Source organism: Notechis scutatus, chromosome 1 (genome assembly GCF_049901735.1).
Source record: "Notechis scutatus isolate UNSWTSFEM ecotype Mainland chromosome 1, rNotScu1.2, whole genome shotgun sequence".
Taxonomy (NCBI): Eukaryota; Metazoa; Chordata; class Lepidosauria; order Squamata; family Elapidae; genus Notechis; species Notechis scutatus.
Window position 1 is genome coordinate 145,416,014 of NC_142009.1, and position 18,918 is coordinate 145,434,931.

General features: G+C 42.2%; 1 protein-coding gene across 6 annotated transcripts in view; it reads left to right on the plus strand.

The window, feature by feature from the left end:
- The first annotated feature begins 1,012 nt into the window (after nt 1-1,012).
- FBXW11 (F-box and WD repeat domain containing 11) overlaps nt 1,013-18,918 on the plus strand; it is a 99,656-nt gene continuing 81,750 nt past the window's right edge. Inside the window, exon 1 of one of the 6 annotated variants that reach the window (XM_026668546.2) lies at nt 1,013-1,548. In XM_026668546.2, the coding sequence (XP_026524331.2) occupies nt 1,021-1,548 (528 nt within the window). In that variant the 5' untranslated portion in view covers nt 1,013-1,020. The remainder of the gene's footprint in view (nt 1,549-18,918) is intronic. The other 5 variants (XM_026668544.2, XM_026668545.2, XM_087948092.1 and 2 more) reach the window with 5 other exon arrangements.

Here is an 18,918-nt window from a genome sequence, read left to right on the forward strand (position 1 = left end):
GTGTGTGTGTGTGTGTGTACACACACATACACACACACACACACACATCCTATATATATATATATATCTTTGGTTATTCGGGTTTTCTCCCGCATAAAATTGGAAGTATCTTGTCGACCGTTTCAACAAAATCTCATTCGTCATCTTCAGGCTTGTGTCTTCGGCTTTGTGCTTCTCGGAGTAATGTGAGCTTGCAGCTGCTTCACATTACTCTGAGAAGCACAAAGCCAAAGACACAAGCCTGAAGATGACAAATGAGATTTTGTCAAAATGTCACCAAGACACTTCCAATTTTACGCGGGAGAAAACCGGAATAACCAAAGATCCACATACAAATACCCGCAAAAACCTCAGAATATATATATATATATCTATATAGATGGATATATAGATATATAGATATATAGATAGATAGATAGATATACACACACACAAACACATATAAAACCCATCAACGATCCTCATAGGAACTTCATGCAAGCACCTCCATCTCCAAAGACTTATAAACCGGGCCATCTTTCTATAGCGCGGCCGTTACAATCTCTGAAGCTGGAGCTGCCTTCTCGCGATCCCGATGCCGGACCGCTGCAAACCGAGCCGGCCACAGTAGTGCGAACTCCCCCGATGGCTTGGATGCGGATCTCTCTCTCACACGGCAGGTATATTTCCACTACCACCACCAGCAGCAGCAGCAACAGCAGGAGGAATTCGCGGCCCGAAACCCGCCAGGCCCCGGTTGGGCTGGGCACTTCGGCTGAGGCCGTAAAGAGGCGAAACGGAGCCAAGGGGAAGGGAGTGTGACTCAGCACGGGGCAACTCCCGCGGCCTAGTCATCTCTCGCCGCCAATTCCGGGAAAGGCCTTCAGGGAGGAAAGGGTGGACCCGCGCAAGCCCTCGAAGGAAGCGCGCAGATGCTTTATTCTTCCAGCAAGTTCCGAATAACCGCCCCCACCCCACCCCCCGCCGACAACCTCCACTGAGGGAGGGAGGGAGGGAGGGAGTGGGTAGCCAGACCTATGCATGCTGGGAAACGGAGTTTTCTTAGGCCGCTCCGTAGAAGAACAGGTGTGGGGGTTTTTTTGGCCTTCTTTCACCGCCTGCACGTCGGCCTTTGTAGTCTTTTTTTTTTTTTGCGCCGGTGGCCGCAAAGCATGTCGGGTGCGGTGGTTCTTCGTTCCCCGGCGGCGGAGGCGACGGGTTGGCGCATCTCCGCAGCCGACCAGGCCCGCGGCGTTTGCCGCTGCTGTTGCAACCGCGTCAGCTGCCTACCTCACTTCCTCTTCCGGGCGCGCGGCCGAGGAGGAGGAGGAGGAGGAGGAGAAGGCGGCGGTAGTGGCGGCGGCGGCGATAGCGACGACGGCGGGTCAGTCGGTCGATCTGTCGGAGCCGGCCACGGCTCTCCTCCTTTTCCGCCTCCTCTCGGAGCCGAGGGGGTCAACTACGGGGTTTTCTCTCCCCCTTGCCGAGGAGGAGCCGTTTTCGCCACAACCGCTGCTGCGCGCGATGGAGCCGGAGTCGGTGATCGAGGATAAGACCATCGAGTTGATGGTGAGTGAGCGGGGCTGGCAGGAGAGCCGGTGCGGATCCTTCTCTCCCCCCTCACCTTTTTTCCTCAGGGCGGCCTTAGCTGAGGGGGTGGGGGAGACGCCACAGCGGCGGCGGCGGCGACAGGAGGGGAGGGGGGAGGGAAGAGAAAGGAAGGGGAGGCGCCGGCGCGGTGGGAGATGGTCTTTGTAGGCCTCGATTTCGACAGAGGGGCCTTTCCCATCTCCCTCTTCCATTGCTGGGAGGGGGCGGGTCTCGCGCTGAGGCGCACTTCCCCCCCTCTCTCTCTCTCCCCCCTCCCTTCCCCCCCCCACCCCCAAGTTGAAGGACAAGAGCTTCCTTCCCTCATACGGTATAAAGGAGCCGAGCTGGATCCGGCTCCCCTTTTCTCTCTCTCTTTCTTCCGGTCGTTTCCTGTTCTTTGAGCCCCACAGACGGAGAGGAAGGTCCGGCCTCGCTGGCTTCCTTCTCCCCATTCATCTCCGGCTAGCCTGCTCGCATCCTAAACGGCCGAGACAAAGCGGCGCAGGTGTCTGACCCCTGTAGATGCCGGGGGGCTGGGCGTCGCTCTCCCTCCCTCCCTCCCTCCCTCCATCTTCCCGCTCTGCGGACTGAAGGTGACATTTCCCGTAGAGATGCCTTGAGCGGGAGGAGTTACCACGTGATATCAGGCGCCCACTTCCTCAAAAAGAGTTTGGCGGGGGGTTGGGTTGTGGGGGAGGGGGCTGAAATCCTTCGCTGCAAATGCTGAGAGCCCAATCAGGGTCACTGAGCATTGACTGCATTTGGAGTTGTCGGATTGCCCTGCCTCCCCCCCCCCCCTTCATTTCTGCCCGTTAATACAGTTCGATGTGGGTAAAAGCAGAGTTTGGGGCCTTGGTCCTGCTGAGTAGGCAACATGCCATGCAGTCTTGCAAAAATGTATATATATGTGCGTGTATGTATGTATATATTTTGCTCTGCCATAGGACAGAATGTGTTTCATTGTGTTCATTAGCTTCCAGCTATTTCTTTCACCAAATCTGTCTCCCTTCTTTTAGAAGTTCCCTTTTCGAGTATTGGGATATTTACTTGGAACCTTCTTGCCTTTCGATTTTAAAATTCGGGGCGTCGATTGCGAGCTGAAATGTTCTTTACCCCAGATTTAGTAGTGGTTTTTAAAATCATTTTTTAACTCTTTGGGCATGATTTTAGATTAACCTGGAAATTGTCTGAAATTGGGACAGTACTGCTATCTGTGGTGGAGGCATCTTTGGATGTATCATGATCTGAAAAAGGAATGCCTGCTCTATGAAGGAGAAGACGTATCTAGCCTTCCACAGTTCAAAATATCCCTGATTAATTCTATTTGGATATCCAAACAGTGATAGTTCCCAGATTTTTTTTCAATTAAAGTGTTGAATAGATTAAAAACAAAATGCCTGTGATACTTTTCCTTCAGACAGACTTTAAATGAGACTTTTAGAACAGAACAATTTAAATGTAAAAAAAATTACTTTATCACACAGAATTTTCTTCCTGAGATTTTCTTTGCAATAATCCTGTTTTTTTTAAAAAAACTATTTCCCCCTAACCATGAATTATAGTAATAAAAGCCAAAAATGCTATGATTCATAGGTGGTGGCAGTATTGTATGATGGCATTTTCAGTTTATTTCAGTAGAGGACGATAACCCATATGATTGCGCTAGAACAATCAATGGGGCAAAGATTGAATATTACACATTTGATATTTTTCCAGTTTTAATATGGCAAGATCCTATTTATAATTTTAAGACAGAATTATTTGTAACTTTATTTTCTTTTCTGTTGAAATTTTCAAATATCAGTAGATCAAAAACTTGTGGGTTAAAGGGCACATAAAAATAACAATGTAATTAATTACAATATACTTGTTTTAATCTGCATATAATGAATTCGTTCAGCACAGCTGTTTGATATCATTGGCATAATGTTAGTGAAATGCTCTATGGCTGAACTCTATATTGTTGGGGAGGCCATAGTAGATAAAATGGCCACAGAGTAAATGGAAAAAGGTATATTGCTGTAGGAAATATTGAAGGTGTTTTTCTACTGTTAAAATTGTCAATGTATTGATTTTCAGGTGGAAATTAAATGTACAATTTTAATATAGCTTTTTATGTAAAAAAAACCTTGAATGATTGTTCAAAGCGACTGTGTATTGCTAGATAATGATATTATGTGTGAGTTATTTGAGCTATCAAAGAAACTGCCTGCCACCTTATCAAACATGAATTCTCCATAAATTCTATTCATTGTACTTCAACATTATGTTATTTTTATTTCTTCTTCCCTTATTGTTGGTCAGTATGAATTTCACGAATCAAATAATTTATAGCATAAACTGATGGCATAATCATGCAGCACTTACAAGTCTGTAGTAAAAAAATATGCTTTTAGTATACATAAGCAACAGATTGCCCTCTGGAGTTGCTGGAAGTTTTCAAGAAAAGATTGGATAATCATTTGGGATGGTATTAGGATTCTTGCCTTGAGCAGCGGGTTGGACTAGAAGACCTCCAAGGTACCTGTGATTCTATGACTATATGTTAATCCAGCTAATGCCTGTTAATAATGGAAGTCCGGGGAAAGTTGCTAGAAAGCAGCTTTGAGGAAAATTGCTGGATCTTTCAAAAGACTGTGATCGGGTTATTGGGAAGGACGCATCAGGAGCACCAGTCATTGATATAAACAGATTTCTTCCCTTCTTCTTTTCAGTCATCTATATCGCAGAGACTAGTTTTGTTCAATTTCCCTTCCTTCCCCTTCCCCTTGGGAACTAAATTATAATACACAATTCTGAAAGATGAGGAATAGCTCTCATAAAATGTAAAGCTCCTTTCTGCTCTGTGGATTTCAGTTGCAAAACAATGGGGTTTCACAGCTTGGATAAAGGCCTATGCTCATTCATACAATATTAAAAGTGTTATTAATGTTATTCCCATTTTGGGGGATTTCCCAAAAGTGGGTTATGACATGAGAGGAAAAGATTTGTAGCCCATTGAGAAGTAAAAAAGATTGTATACATTTAGCCTTACAAAATAGATCTGAAAGTTTAAAATAAGTATATGGGTAGTATAGACCAGAGTCCCCAGCCTTTTTGGTTCTGCAGACTGGCAGTGGTGGCGGTTTCAGCGGCAGGCAGAAATTGTTTTCCATGCAATTTAAATCCCACACGTGTGCAAATGAAGCTTTGTGCGCTCACCTGCCTCTTTGGCAGCCTGGTTACCAACTGGCTGCATCCCACTAGCAGTCTGTGGCAGGGGGTTGGGCACCGCGGTATAGGCTATACAAACTATTTATTGATGCTTTTTGTCCAGTTTTGGGTTCAAATTATGCTATCTAAGTATTTGGTAAACAAATAGAAATGCTAATTTTTGGAAAGACTTCTTGTGAATTCTTACATCTTCATTTTTGTGAGATTTATTTCAATATTTTTGGGGGGGAAATTAAGAGCCCAGTTTTCACAGTGAAAAAAATACATATAATACTTTGATACTTAGTTTATATGTCTTCTTGACTGCCAAGTCAAAATAGTTTAAATGGACTATGCTACTAGATTTACAGTCTTGTCTTTATCCCAAGTCCTTGCTAGATTTGTTGTTTAGCTCAGGACATCAGTTTATAGCAGTTGAAAGCTCTGTGTATATGAAAAATAGCTTGTGAAAGAATTTATGTTAGTATGTCAGCATGAATCTATATAAGTATGAAACACTGTGTTTTATAATTGAATATTCTGTTACTCTTTAAAGCACCAGGCTTTACTTTGTGTAAAGTTGTAGTCAGAGAAGAAGAAAGAATCTAGCAGATGTTAGGTAACATAATTTACCATTGCCTGACTGTTAAAACGAAGAAAACTATTGCCCTTGTTTCACTGTATTTGCATCCTACAATTTAGCTAGCTGAGAAAAAAGCTTATCTACTTTCATAGACCAAAATCAGACATATTATTGCTTTACCAGGATATATAAGAATATTTGTTCTGCAATTGATGTAATGACTTTTTAAAAAGGTTATATATATATATATAAACATTTGGTTGAAGGATAAATCTTTAAAAGGCTTTTCTAGCATAGAAAACATGTACTACTTCTGAAAAAAATGGGAGACACAAGAAAACGTTTAAATATAGCTGCCATTTTTACCCATATATTTGTTGACTGAGAATGATGGCCAAGCTCTTGGCCAAACTAAATACAGAAAATGTGAAGATACAGTGCATTCATCCATGGATATTTAATTGCCTCCTTAAAACAATTACAGGCATTTACCCAATGGAGAGTGAGATCACATTAAATTTGTGTGATTAGTTAATATCTCCTTAATAAAAAAAAATACCCAGATTTTTTTTTTATCACATCCTATTCCAATATTGACTAGCTCCCTTCCTTCCCAACCCCCTGAATTTTACAAACTGTCTTGCATAGTTCTCGTCTGAGCAAATCTCATTAACTTTTTGAGTTCAGTTTGAAATGGTGACAGACACCTATAGGAATGAAGTCAATCTTATCAAATATTTTTAGGGCAAATGAGTCACACCCTGTTCCTATCTGGGAATCCTTCTTACGACACATAAAAGTTTGTTCAAAAAGCTCTTGGTATTATTACAGGGAATTTCTGGGATCTTCTCCAGTGTGCTGAGTAGAGAATCCAAGGAATGGGTTAACTCTGGTCTTCTGCTCGGAGACTGGTCAATCAATCTTTTGGTCACATCTCCTTTGCCTGCACATGCCCAGTTTTGACTCAATCACTGCCCGATTGAATATTGGCTATACTCCAAAGAGGCTAAGTGAGAAAGGCCACAGCAGCTAGGTTCCACATAGGAACAAGCTTGCCTTGCCGGAGGGGCAGAAAACTAAGATGGTGGATCCTGTGGACCCGGGAATACCAGGGGTGAGTGGGGAGGACCAGGTCCTATCAGTCCAGATCCAGAGTCTGGAGGAGGAGCAGTCAGATTAAAGGCAAAAGCCCTTCCCTCCCAAAAAGCTTCAAAAGCTGAGGAGAAGGATGCCCAGAGGTGCCAGTAGGTCATTGACAAAAGAATTGCCAAGGCTGAGAGGGAAGTACAGCAAAGGAGGGGGGAAAGTTCCCCTAGAGAGGAAATGGTTGAAATTTCCTGCGCTTTACCAGCCCAGCACTTAAGCCGTCCAATCGATGTAAAGCAACAGATTCCACTGTGCTCTCAGATCGGGACGCCAGAGAGCAATCCTCTCAGCCATCCCTTTCATCAGAAGGCAATGAGGTTTTTGTTGATCCACACTTGAATCTGTTGTCAGCAGAAAGACAGTGGGAGCCACCGCCAAAGTGGATGAAAGCGGCACCAGAGGCTACCTTTACACCCACGGTGGCGGGACTTCACCCACAGGAGAGTCAGGGGCCGGAAATTACTGACCAGATGAAAATTCTGATATCAGAGGCCATAGCACAGGACATTGCTGCAGGCCTACAACGGGCATCAGGTTGCTCCTGTGGCACTGGAAACTCCCCTACATCGTCCTATATATGGTATCCCAGCATCTAAGAGATTTGGCAACTTTCCAAGGGTCTCACCCACTTCCTCCATGCAGAGCAGGGCATCGCTGTCAGATGAGGACCAAAAAGAGATGGAGCTTTCAGAGGATGAGGGGATGGCTGCAGATCCCCCAGCATTCTCAGGGCTCTTTCACCCAACCCTCTTTAAATATTATTTAAGGCCACTTGGGAGCTGATCCAGCTACAACAGAGTCAGCATTGGACCTGTTGGACCCAAGTGAGTTGCTCTTTTCAAAGCCAACTGCAGAGAGTGAGGAAATTGCCTGACCTAAATTATTCTGGGATGTGATTCAAAGACAATGGGCCCAACCAAGGGTTTATACCCTCCCCCAAGCAGGAGGGACAAAAGATTTTATAATGTGGTCCCGGATCTCTTCAAGGCACTGCAATGACCAACTGTAGATGGCCCTGTGGCGGCCTTAACATCCTCCACCATCCTGTCTAATGACGCAGAGGATGCTCTGAAGATAGGATACGAAGGCGGAACTGACCCTCCACAGGGTGCCTCAGGCAGCTTCCTGGGCTGTCAAAACAACTACAGCCGCCGCATTCTTCAACAGGGCCTCATTGCTCTGGCTCTGCCAGGTGCAAGTGAGGGTTCCCCCTGGTGACCTCCACTTACACCAGAACATTATCAAACTGGTAGCAGCTATGGAATTCTTGGCAGATGCTACCTTGAATGCCACCAAATTTGCTTCCAGGGCCATTGCCTCTTCGTTGGCAGCCCGTCGACTACTGTGGTTTTGACATTGGCAGGCAGACATGAAGTATAAGTGGAAACTAGCTTCTGCCTTCAAGGGTAGCAAGCTTTTTGGAGAGGCCCTTGAGCCCATTCTGGTGGAGGCTTAAGGACAGGGAAAAGGTCTTGCCTTCTCTAAATAGATGAGTTGACCGCCGTCCCTCACCTTATTTCTGTAGGCTTTCCTTTCGACCCACAGACGAGGTTTGACACCCCTCAACGCCAGAGAGCATACACCCACAGACAAGACTGACAACCGGACAGATCTGGGTTCAGAGACAGAAATAGACAACGCATCCAATGCAAGTGACCATTATGTGGCACAGGCGGTCACCCCTTTTGCTGCTCCAAGTGACGACATGGCCAACCTTCCCATTGGCAGTATTCTCACTGAATACAGTATCCCATATCAAGGGACAAGACAAAAAAAAAAAGCCTCATGGAGGTGTGCACTTGTTGGACATACAAACTATTCAACCGATCCCAAAGTTCTATTCCATCCTGTTTATAGTTCCAAAGACCTCGGGTGTGTGTATATGTGGAGAGCAATTCTGGACCTGAAAATATTGAACAGACATCTAATACAGGAAATTCAAGATGCAGTCCTTCAAGTCAATACTGGGGAGCATCCGAGAAGGTGACTTCCTAACATCCATAGACCTGATGGAGGCTAACCTCCACATATCTCTCCTGCCATCCCATCGGCGGTTCCTGCAGTTTAACTATACAGGCCGACATTATCAGTACACGGCTCTACCATTTGGCCTATCCTCAGTGCCCAGGACTTTCACCAAATTGATGGCAGCACTATCAGCACACCTCAGGGCGATTCCAGTGCACGTCCAATATTACCTGGATGATATATCGATATAGTCCTCTTCTCCCCTCCAGGCGGCAGAGAATCTGCAGATCACAATCCAGGCCCTTCAGGATCATGGATTTTCCATCAATTTCGACAAAAGCCAACTAGCTTCTTCCAACCGACTCGGTGCAATCATAGATACCAGGTTGTGCAAAGTCTCCCTATCCCAGGAGCATCAGGTCAGTATAAGGATCTTGGCGAATCAGATCCGAGCGGACCTAACAGTGTCCCTGGCCCTCCTCTCGCAACTCCTGGGCAAAATGGTGTCCTCCATATTGATCATACCTTGCGCATGCCTGCATGCCAGAACCTTGCAGTGATTCCTCCTGCCCTACCAACAGTCCGGTAGGAGCAATTCAAATGCCAGGGTTCAGGTCCCATCAAGGGTACTTCAATCCTTCCAGTGGTGGATGTCGCAAGCCATAACCAAAGGATGTGTTTTCAAGGAACCCAAACGCCTGGCCATCACTACAGACACCAGCCTCTTTGGCTGGGCTGCCCACTTCCAGTCCCAGATGGCACAAGGGCAGTGGTCTCAGGCAGACCTGAGGAACAACATCAACTGGCCAGAGTTCTCTCCATTAGAGAGGTGCAAATGTACAGGCAGACTGGCTCAGCAGAACCACGGTCGACCACTCAGAGTAGCACCTGCACCCAGACCTATTCAGGGAATTGTTAGACAGGTTTGATTCTGGATCTGTTTGCCCCCTGATTCTGGATCTGTTTGCCTCCCCATCACACACCCAGCTACATGGGTTTTATACCAGGTTTACAGCACCGGAGGTGGAAGGGGCCAATGCATTATGCAGGCTGTGGCCCCGAGGGCTACTATATGCCTTCCTCCTCTCCCCCTCATTCCAAAAGTAATCAAGAAGGTGCTGGCAGAGAAGACAGAAATCCTACTTCTAGCTTCCCATTGGCCCAGGCGTCCATGGTACGCAGATCTGGTCAGCCTGTCGGTATCCAGGCTCTGGAGGATCCCTTAGGACAGAATCTCCCTCAGAGAGCCTTAGTTCATTCACAATGGCTCCAACTGACCCTCTGGCATTTGAGCGGAGAATTCTGAGACAGCTCAATTTCTCCAACAGTCATACAGATGATCCAGGCCTCTAGGAGGCCTTCAACCAACAGAATCTATCACTCAACTTGGAGGGCTTCTGCGGCTGGTGCTCCAAGGGTCACATTGATCCCACCTCTGTTATCAGCGGCCCAGATTCTGGAATTGCTTCAGGAGGGGCTGGACAAGGGTCTGTCCCCTAATACCATACGCAAATAGCAGCTCTGGCCTCGGTGTTATACTGCGGGGATATGGAGTCCCTCGCTCCACACCTGATGGTGCACAGTTTCATTAGAGGCACAACTAACCTGCCTAAAGTACTACAAGCTCTCATCTCAGCACCGATCAAACCATTATGATCAGGCAGCCTGCGCTTCCTCACTTTCAAAGTGGCTTCCTTGTGGCCATCATTTTGACTGAATTGAACTGGCAGCCCTTTCCATAAGAGAGAACCTTTGCATATTCCATCCAAACAAGGTGGTTCTGCAGTTGGATCCCTCCTTCCTCCCCAAGGTGAATAACTTGTTCCATAGGGCACAAGAAATAATCTTGCCAGATTTCTGCCCAAGGCCAACCCATGACCTGGAGAAGAAATGGCACATCTTGAACGTTAGGAGGGCCCTTCACACCTACATCAAGAGGACAGCCTCTCTTAGAACGACAGAATCCCTGTTTGTATCTTTCCAGCCCTCTACACTGGGTAACAAGGTTGCACCATCGACCATAGGCTGGTGGATACGGGCATGCATCACTAAAGCTTATGAGTTTCAAGCTCTTCCATTACCCAGGCGAGTGACAGCCCATTCGACCAGAAGCACAGCCACAACGGCTGCATGGATGACACAGGCCTCTATCGAGGACATTGTAGGGCAGTAACATGGTCTTCCCCATCCCCGTTTATAAGATACTACAAACTGAACGCCTTCACTTCAACTGAAGTGGCCTTCGGCAGGCAGGGTATTTCAGAAGATGTACATAGACTTGGGGACTCGGGACCAGACTGCTACCCATCCTTAGGACAGCCGGCTTTGGTATGTCCCATTCTTGGATTCTCTACTCTGCACACTGGAGAAGGGGTATTGGTCTTACCTGATATACTCCTTCTTGGTGTCCTGAGAGAGAATCCAACCCCACCCTGGCGACCGCCTGGTTCAAAGTCCAGGAGTGACCAGAATCAGCACTGGAAATATGTCAAGTCAATCCTATGCCTTCATCAAAACTGGGCATGCACAGCAAAGGAGGAGTGACCAAAAGATTGATTGACTCAGTCTCCGAACAGAAAATCAGAGTTAACCCATTCCTTGGATTCTCTCTCAGCACACCAAGAAGGAGCGTATCATGTAAGACCAACACCCCATCCATTAATTTCTGATTGAAGTGGTGCTGTAGAGGAAAGATCCCAACTAGTTATGACAAACCAGTCTGTTTTTTGATACTCTACCTCAGTGATCCCCAACCTTTTTTATGCCGCGGCCCGGTACCGGCATCAGCTGGGCGCCGCGGCCCGGTACCGAGCATCAACTGGGCGCCATCTTTGATGAAAAGTGCTTCCGTGACCTCACCAGAAGCACTTTTTCATCAAAAAGATGGCAGCGCGCCATGCTTGATGAGCTTTTCCGGTAGAAATGGCTTTCTACCCGGAAAAGCTCACCGGAAGCACTTTTTCATCAAAAAAAGATGGCGGCGCCCAGCAACCAGCGGCCTGGTAGGACTTGTTCTGCGGACCGGTACCGGTCCACGGACCGGTGGTTGGGGACCCCTGCTCTACCTGATTGGGATGCTTGCTTACTAGCACTGAATGTATGTTACAGTGTAAAGAAAGTGGGACAGAAGTTCTGAAATATACAGAGTTGACTTACCAGTTGATAAATTTATAGAGACACTAATTAATGAGTTAATTAAGTATCTTTTCATTGAGTCAAGATCTTGAATGGTTTGAATTTAATATTCTTATTTTTATACATCAGAATCCAAACCCACCCTCCTTGTGGATCTTTGTATGTGTATATGCCTCTATAATCGAATAATTAGCAATCAAATTATTATCAAAATATAAAACACTTTATACTTGATTACTTACAAAAATATTTTGAAGGAAAATGATCCAGGTTCCAGTTCCCACTCAAGCAAACTCATTGATTGTGTGACTTTGACCTAATTAATCTTGGCATGCATGTAGTGGAAATATAATTGGGAAGACATTTGTATGTAGGTCTTGAGCTCTGAGGGAATACATAGGTTTTAAATATATATGTGTGTGTGTGTAGAAATGTTTGTGTACATACAATTTTTAGCTTTGATATTGATATGAAGTAACTTAGAACTACTTAGAGAGCAGTTAGTGCATCTGACTTTCTCCAAAAGTTGGATAAATGTTTCTAAATGTTACATTATTTTCTACTTTCTGAATACATTGTTCTCAGTTAGATAGATTTCTAGGTTCTGAATTTTCAATTATATTTACCTATATTATGTTTATTTTTGTTAATGAAGTACCCATTTTCACTTGCATTTGTTTATAATGACATGCAGTTTTTCATTTTTCTTGTTTGTATCACCTCTTGAAGGCTGTCTAACTGTATAGAAATACTACTAAGTTTTATAATTATAGTTAAATAAATATAAAATGCACATTAAACACGTATCAACCCTCCATTTTGCCAGGAATGTTAATAGAATGAATCAATATTTATAATATAATTTCTTTGCTGTATGGTGTACAAAATCTTACTGGTTTCCTAAACATCTGGTTATCTATAAAAAATACAAGGAATAATAGCTCTGGAAACAACCCCTTCCAAAATTTAATTAAATGTTTATTTGCCACTTCTCTTAAATTCTCTTGCATTGCACAAATTAAGTAAACGGTAACATGCAGTGTTCCACCAACAAGCCAACCAACCATCCAAGAATTATAATTGGAATGTTTTTATCCCTGTATAAGTCCTATGCATAAATCTGGCATTTATAAGAAATTTGTTTGTCAATTACAATACCATAACCCCAAATCCAAAGGGAGGCTAGATTTCAGACCAATCAATTGCCTTTATCTCTATACAGTATTTTAGGAATAGACCTGTCTGTTCAATAAGAAATTTAGTGAGGAGAGAGATGATTTATTTTGTCAGTGGACTGGTATTTTGTAGATTACTTTATTTCTTGGGATGCAGGGTACTGCTGTATTTGACAGCCATGCCCAAAAGCCTAATTTATTCTATGTTCTAGAAATACTACCTAATAGAAAATATTATTCTGCAGTATTGTTTCTGAAATTTTCATTTTTATATAAATTCACATAATTAATACATCATTGGGGATATATTATTCAATTTGACAATCTAGATGGATATCCTATCTGAAATAAAAATTGTAATTCGTGTATACACATGTATATATGTATGTTTATAAAATCTATGCAGCATTTTAAGTATGGTAAATTGGTGGTAGATTTACAGCTTTTTTTCTTTTTCCTTTTCAAAGTCCAGCAATAGGAAATGCTTTTGCTATTATCAAGTCTTAAAATATTTTCAAATATTTACATAAAAGTATTTTGCGATGTTGAATATAAATGGACTGTTTTTGAATATTTTCTGTTGAATTTTTCTTTCATATTAAAAATTTTATATGTTCAAATATTTATAACCTATATTAAACTGACATAGCATATTTTAATCCTTTTTCTTTATCAAATATAGATCAGGTGTGCTAGGTCTGTCAACTTAGGGTAACAATTTCTAATTATTTTTTTCCAGAAGGATTGCATTATTGATCATATTATTGGTTGGTTGTAAAATATTTTGCCAGTTCAAACTTGATTGTTCACTGTTAAATATGATTAACGTATAGCCTACAAATTATAGCAAGGCTTGGTAACTACTATAGGCCTCACTATTAAAGAAAACCCTTGCATTTCTTAACCTGTGATTAATTATTTCTCATTAGATAATTCTGAAATTCTTCAGAATTTTGAAATACTTTCAGATATGTAAGGTAAAATGCAATCTACTTTTACAAGAAGAACAAACATGCTGTAAATTCAGATTTAAACTGCCAATTTCTAGTTATCAGGTTCAAATACGAACCTGATAATATTGAAGCAAGCTATTAAAACTTTTTATTATTTTCCTAAGGCTTTTTACTATTAAAGTAATAGTAAATGTCCAATGTTGTAACTGCATCTATCAATGGAAAGAACAATCCTACTACATCTCTTTGCATGTTTCCCGGGTCTGCTTTATTTGTTTATTTATTTATAATCTGTACCACAGTCATCCAGTTAAATGCACCTAGCAATGCCATTATATAAGAATAATGAAAACAGTTGTTGATTGTTGGAATGTTCCAGGCAATATTTGCAGGACATGCAGTAGGAGAGAAGAGAGAGAGAGAAAAAAATCAATTGCATAAGTTAATATTTATACATGTAAAAAGAATTAGAGCTCTAATTCTTGTATGTAGCTTTGTAAACTTGTTTGTGTTGTTTGTGAATATTTTTGTTATGAGTTATTTATGAGGTATTTTTATTAGGTTTTTAGAAATAAGCTCTCAGATTCAGGGATCTACTGAGTGTGTATATTTAACTTAATGTTAAAGCATGCTACCGATATCCAATGCTGTGCAAGTGAAATTTCCTTTTACCTCTTCCTCTTCCCTCCATAATATTTCTTCAGTGAATAGAAACATTGCTGTTTCCTTCTTAATTAATACAGCTATGTGAAAAAGTCCTGCACGCTTTACAGTTTATGATATATTTTGGATAGGCCATGGATTTTATGATATTTTATGCTAACTGCTATGCAAATATTGTTATATTTAAATAAATACTGGTGGTTTTTAAGTGAAAAACATAAGCTTTTTGCAATTTGGTGCTATTTGGATGGGGATTGTGAATTTTCTTGCATGCTTACAATGCATACTATGAAAACAGATTAACTGATGCATACCTAGTGGCATACGTGTTACTAAGGCAGATGCTAGTGTTTTGTTAACATTTTTATTGTTTGTGGCCCTGAAAAGGACCGTTTAGGTAACCAAACATGGTTACTAATATGAAATTGGCCAGCCCTTATTGCTTATCACCAGGCGGCATCACTTCAGACTGTATAAGCCTTTGCATGTGATCTTTGGTGACAATGTGGTGCGAGGCTGCAATAATGGATTCAATCAGCTCCTGCTTGGTCTTCAGATGCTTCTTACTTATTTCATAACCAATCTTGGCCCACAAGTTCTCAATTGGGTTCAAATCTGGGCTCTGAGCTGGCCAATCCATGAGTCGAACACCATGCTTCTTCATCCACTGCTGGACGGATTTGGCTCGATGACAAGGAGTGTTGTCATCTTGGAAGTAAAAGTCCTTCCCTACAAGTTGCTGAGCTGAAGGAAGCATAATCCAGGACTTCAACATACTGCTTGGAATTCATGATTCCATGCACAATTTGTATCCAACCAATAACCAGAAGCAGCGATACAGCCCCAGATCATCACGTGCAATGGATGCTTCACAGATAGTTTCAGGCAGTACGGCCTAAATTCTTCAGCTGGAAATCTTCTGACATACTTATTGCACTGATTCCCAGTCAAGTAGAAATTGTTCTCGTCACTGAAGATGACCTTGGCCCACTGTTCGTTGGTCCACTTGGCATACTTCTTGGCCCACGCATGTCGACGAGAGTGGTGAGCGTTTGTGAACAAAGGTTTACTTCAAGCCCTGCAGCCTTTGAGCCCTCTGGCAAGCAGTCTGCGACGCACTGTGCTTGTGCACACTTTTGCATCACATGTTTTACCCCAAATTCTTGTAATCTGAGGTGAGGTGAGCTTCCTGTCAGCCATCAAAATGCGTTGGAGAGCCCGATCTTGCCATTTTGTCGACTTTCTTGGTCTTCCAAAACGGAGCCTATCATCGACTGAACCAGTTATTTGATATTTTTCAACCATTCTGCTCACCATGGTGCAATGGCATTTCACTCTCTTGGCTATTTCTGTATAGAAGTAACCCTCTTCATGAAGCACAATGATGTGATGCTGCTGCTCAGTACTGGTGAAAGCAAAGGCCTTCATCCTTGCCCGCAGCCAGAGCTAAATTAAATTTCTTGATGCTTTTCATGCCTATTTATAGTCAGAGAGTATGACAACATTGATTGGCTCATAGATTTAGCCTCTATGCGTTTTGATTGGTCAGCCAGAGCTCGCTGCTGATTGGCTACTTTTGATCCTAACATTCTCGTAAATGAAAGTTGTGTTTGTTTTAGCACATAAACTCACCCAAAACCTTAAAAAGACTTTGGTTATATTAATAAAAATTATGCATCTCAATCCAACTACAGAAATTTTCAACAAAGTACTAATTTTGTGTGGTTTCTATGAGTGAAAAGTTGATTAAACATGTAAATACAGCTTAAAACTGAAAATGTGCATGATTTTTTCACACAGCTGTATAACATTATTAAACTGCTAGTCTGACATAAGAAAGGGAGAGAAATATATTGCTGCTTTCTGTATTTTTTACCAATGATTCATTTAACTCTGCACAGTTAAAATAGAACTCTCATTAGCTATACAGGTAATTCTTGATTTACAACAGTTTGTTTAGTGATGTTTGAAGTTACAACGGCAATGAAAAAAGTGACTTATGACCATTTTTCACACTTATGACCATTGCAGCATCTCCATGGTCACAAGATTTACATTCAGATGCTTGACACCTGGTTCATATTTATGGCGTGTACTAAATATGCAGTGCAATGTCCTGGGATCATGTGATCATCTTTTGCATCCTTCTGACAAGCGAAGCCAATGTAGAAGCTAGATTCACTTAACAGTCCCATTACTAACTAAACAGTTGGCAGTGTTTCACTTAACAAATGTGGCAAGAAAAATTGTACAAACTGTGATCATAAGTCTAAGACTACCTGTACTTGGATTGTATGCATCGAAGAAAGTTATTGAATAGAGCCCTCTAAAACATTCTGCAAAAGGCTATTTTAATGTGACTACAAGAGAAATTATTAAATGAGTAGGAAATTGTTGTTCTAATAATATTTATTTCTATCTAAGTGTAAATAAAGTCAAATGAAGTTTTGTGCTGGGTTCTGTTTCTTTGTTTTCCTTCCATCTTGCTTCTTAAAAGGTCTCCAGTTCAGTTTCTTTGAATTTGTTTATCGGATTTAGAGGCCATCTATTTCTAATCTGGGTCGCTTACAATTTAAAAGTTTTAAAAAGACCATAAAGTCCCCACTCCCAGGAGTGAGATTCTACCGGCATAACAGCTGGTTTGGTGAACGTGCGCTTTGCGCACTACTTACAAATTACTGGCTCCGGCAAGCATTCACCTCCAGCTGACGAGCGGCACTCAGCTGTGCCGCGCATAGCAGCTGAGGAGGAAAAAGCAGGGAATAAAGGACAGCCTAGAGCCCAGGCGGGTGGGTGGGCCAAACAGAAGGCCAGAAGATTGTTGCAGCGAATCAGTTCGGTGTCAGCTTCTCTTAGGAGCTACTGGTTCTATAGAACTGGTCCGAACCAGTAGAATTCCACCCCTTCCCCCTCCCCCAAATCTTTTGTTTTCAACTTTGGCCTACTTTTTATTCATGGAAAGCCCAGTAGGCAGAAAAGAAAAAAAGTGGCACATTGTCTAACTTTAGCTATCCCAGGTAATACATGCATGGTGAAACCTTGATTTAATTTATCATTTAGTTGGGAGTGGAGCTATATGTTAATCTCAAAGGTCAATTACACCTGAAAGTACATCATTTGCAGCAATTTACATCACTTGTGTATACATACAATGTAATTTAACATTGATTTGCATGAATCATCTGGACTACTTTGGATACTAAGGAGTTATACATTATTTCAGGCAGATGTCTGGTTGAAGTTTTTGTTGAATGAGGACCTGTTAAATCGATGTTTTACTATACTGTTGCTATGAGAACCAGCAAGGTTGGTAGTTATGGTGCTGGAATAAGAGCAGAGAGGTTCTAGCTTCTCCCTTAGGCATGGTGGCCAGCTTAATGATGCTGGGCTAATCGCTTCCTCTCAGCCCAAATCAATGTCAAGCTCTGCAAGCAAGACTGCTGAAAAATAAATGATAAGCTTCCCAATAAGAAGAAAGCGAGTTTGGTTTAGAACGGGCCCTGTGACTTAGCTGGAAACTAGTAATATTTATGTAGCCTTATATACTAGTTTTATGTTGTGCGTTAATACTACTATAACATGAAGATACTGGCTGGTTGTGAATAGCTAAAAGTTCTCCGCAAATATTAACAGACCTCATGAGAAGAAAGCATCTGGCAGTCTGGTTTCTCTGGTACATATAAATCCTACTGGAGAAAGATTTTCAAAACGTCCATATAGTTCTATAATTTAAATGATAGTAAAATCCATCTATAAAAAGTATGTTTTTGTGTGTATCTTCTTTTTCCTGTTCTGTCTCTCAGAGCCAAATGTTGAGTATATGAGAGATGTTCATTTCTCTTAATTGTTTTAGTCCAGGGGTGTCAAGCTTGTCACAGCGTCATCACATAGCGTATCACAATTTTTTCCCCTTCACTAAACCAGGCATGGATGTGGCCAGCATCTGGCCTGTGGGCCACGAATTTGACAGCCCTACTTTAGTCACCACAAAAGATAAGAACTGTGCCTGTGCTAACTTCAGAGTTTAGCAAATTGATTACGTACAGCAGGTGTGAGCAATTTATGGCCCTTAGCATTCTGAAATCAGAATTAGATGAATTTTGGATAGTGCTTTTTAAGTACAGAAAGGTGATTTGGCATTTCAGCCTTTAAAAATACCAAAATGGTTAAAAAAGAAAACCATAGTTGTACTGCTTCCAATGATATATCTATATATGGCCATTTGTAACTTTCCAGATGATCAGGAGCATAGCTAGGAGCCCAGTCCCATCTTAACTATAGTGTACAGAGTACCTCCTAAGTTGGAGTAATTAACTATGTTAATTAACTATGTTAATTATTGTAAATTATGTATACCTTTACTAGTAGCTTTCAGTTCTCTCTACTGTCCAATTGATTTAAACAAGACTTTTCTTTTTTTTAAGGCTTTATTTTATAACATGTAGGGGTTAAATATCTTTGTACCGTTTCAGAACTATATGAATTAGTTCCATGAGTCCAAAAACCAGCATCTTTTCTCCTTGGCTTTTTTCAG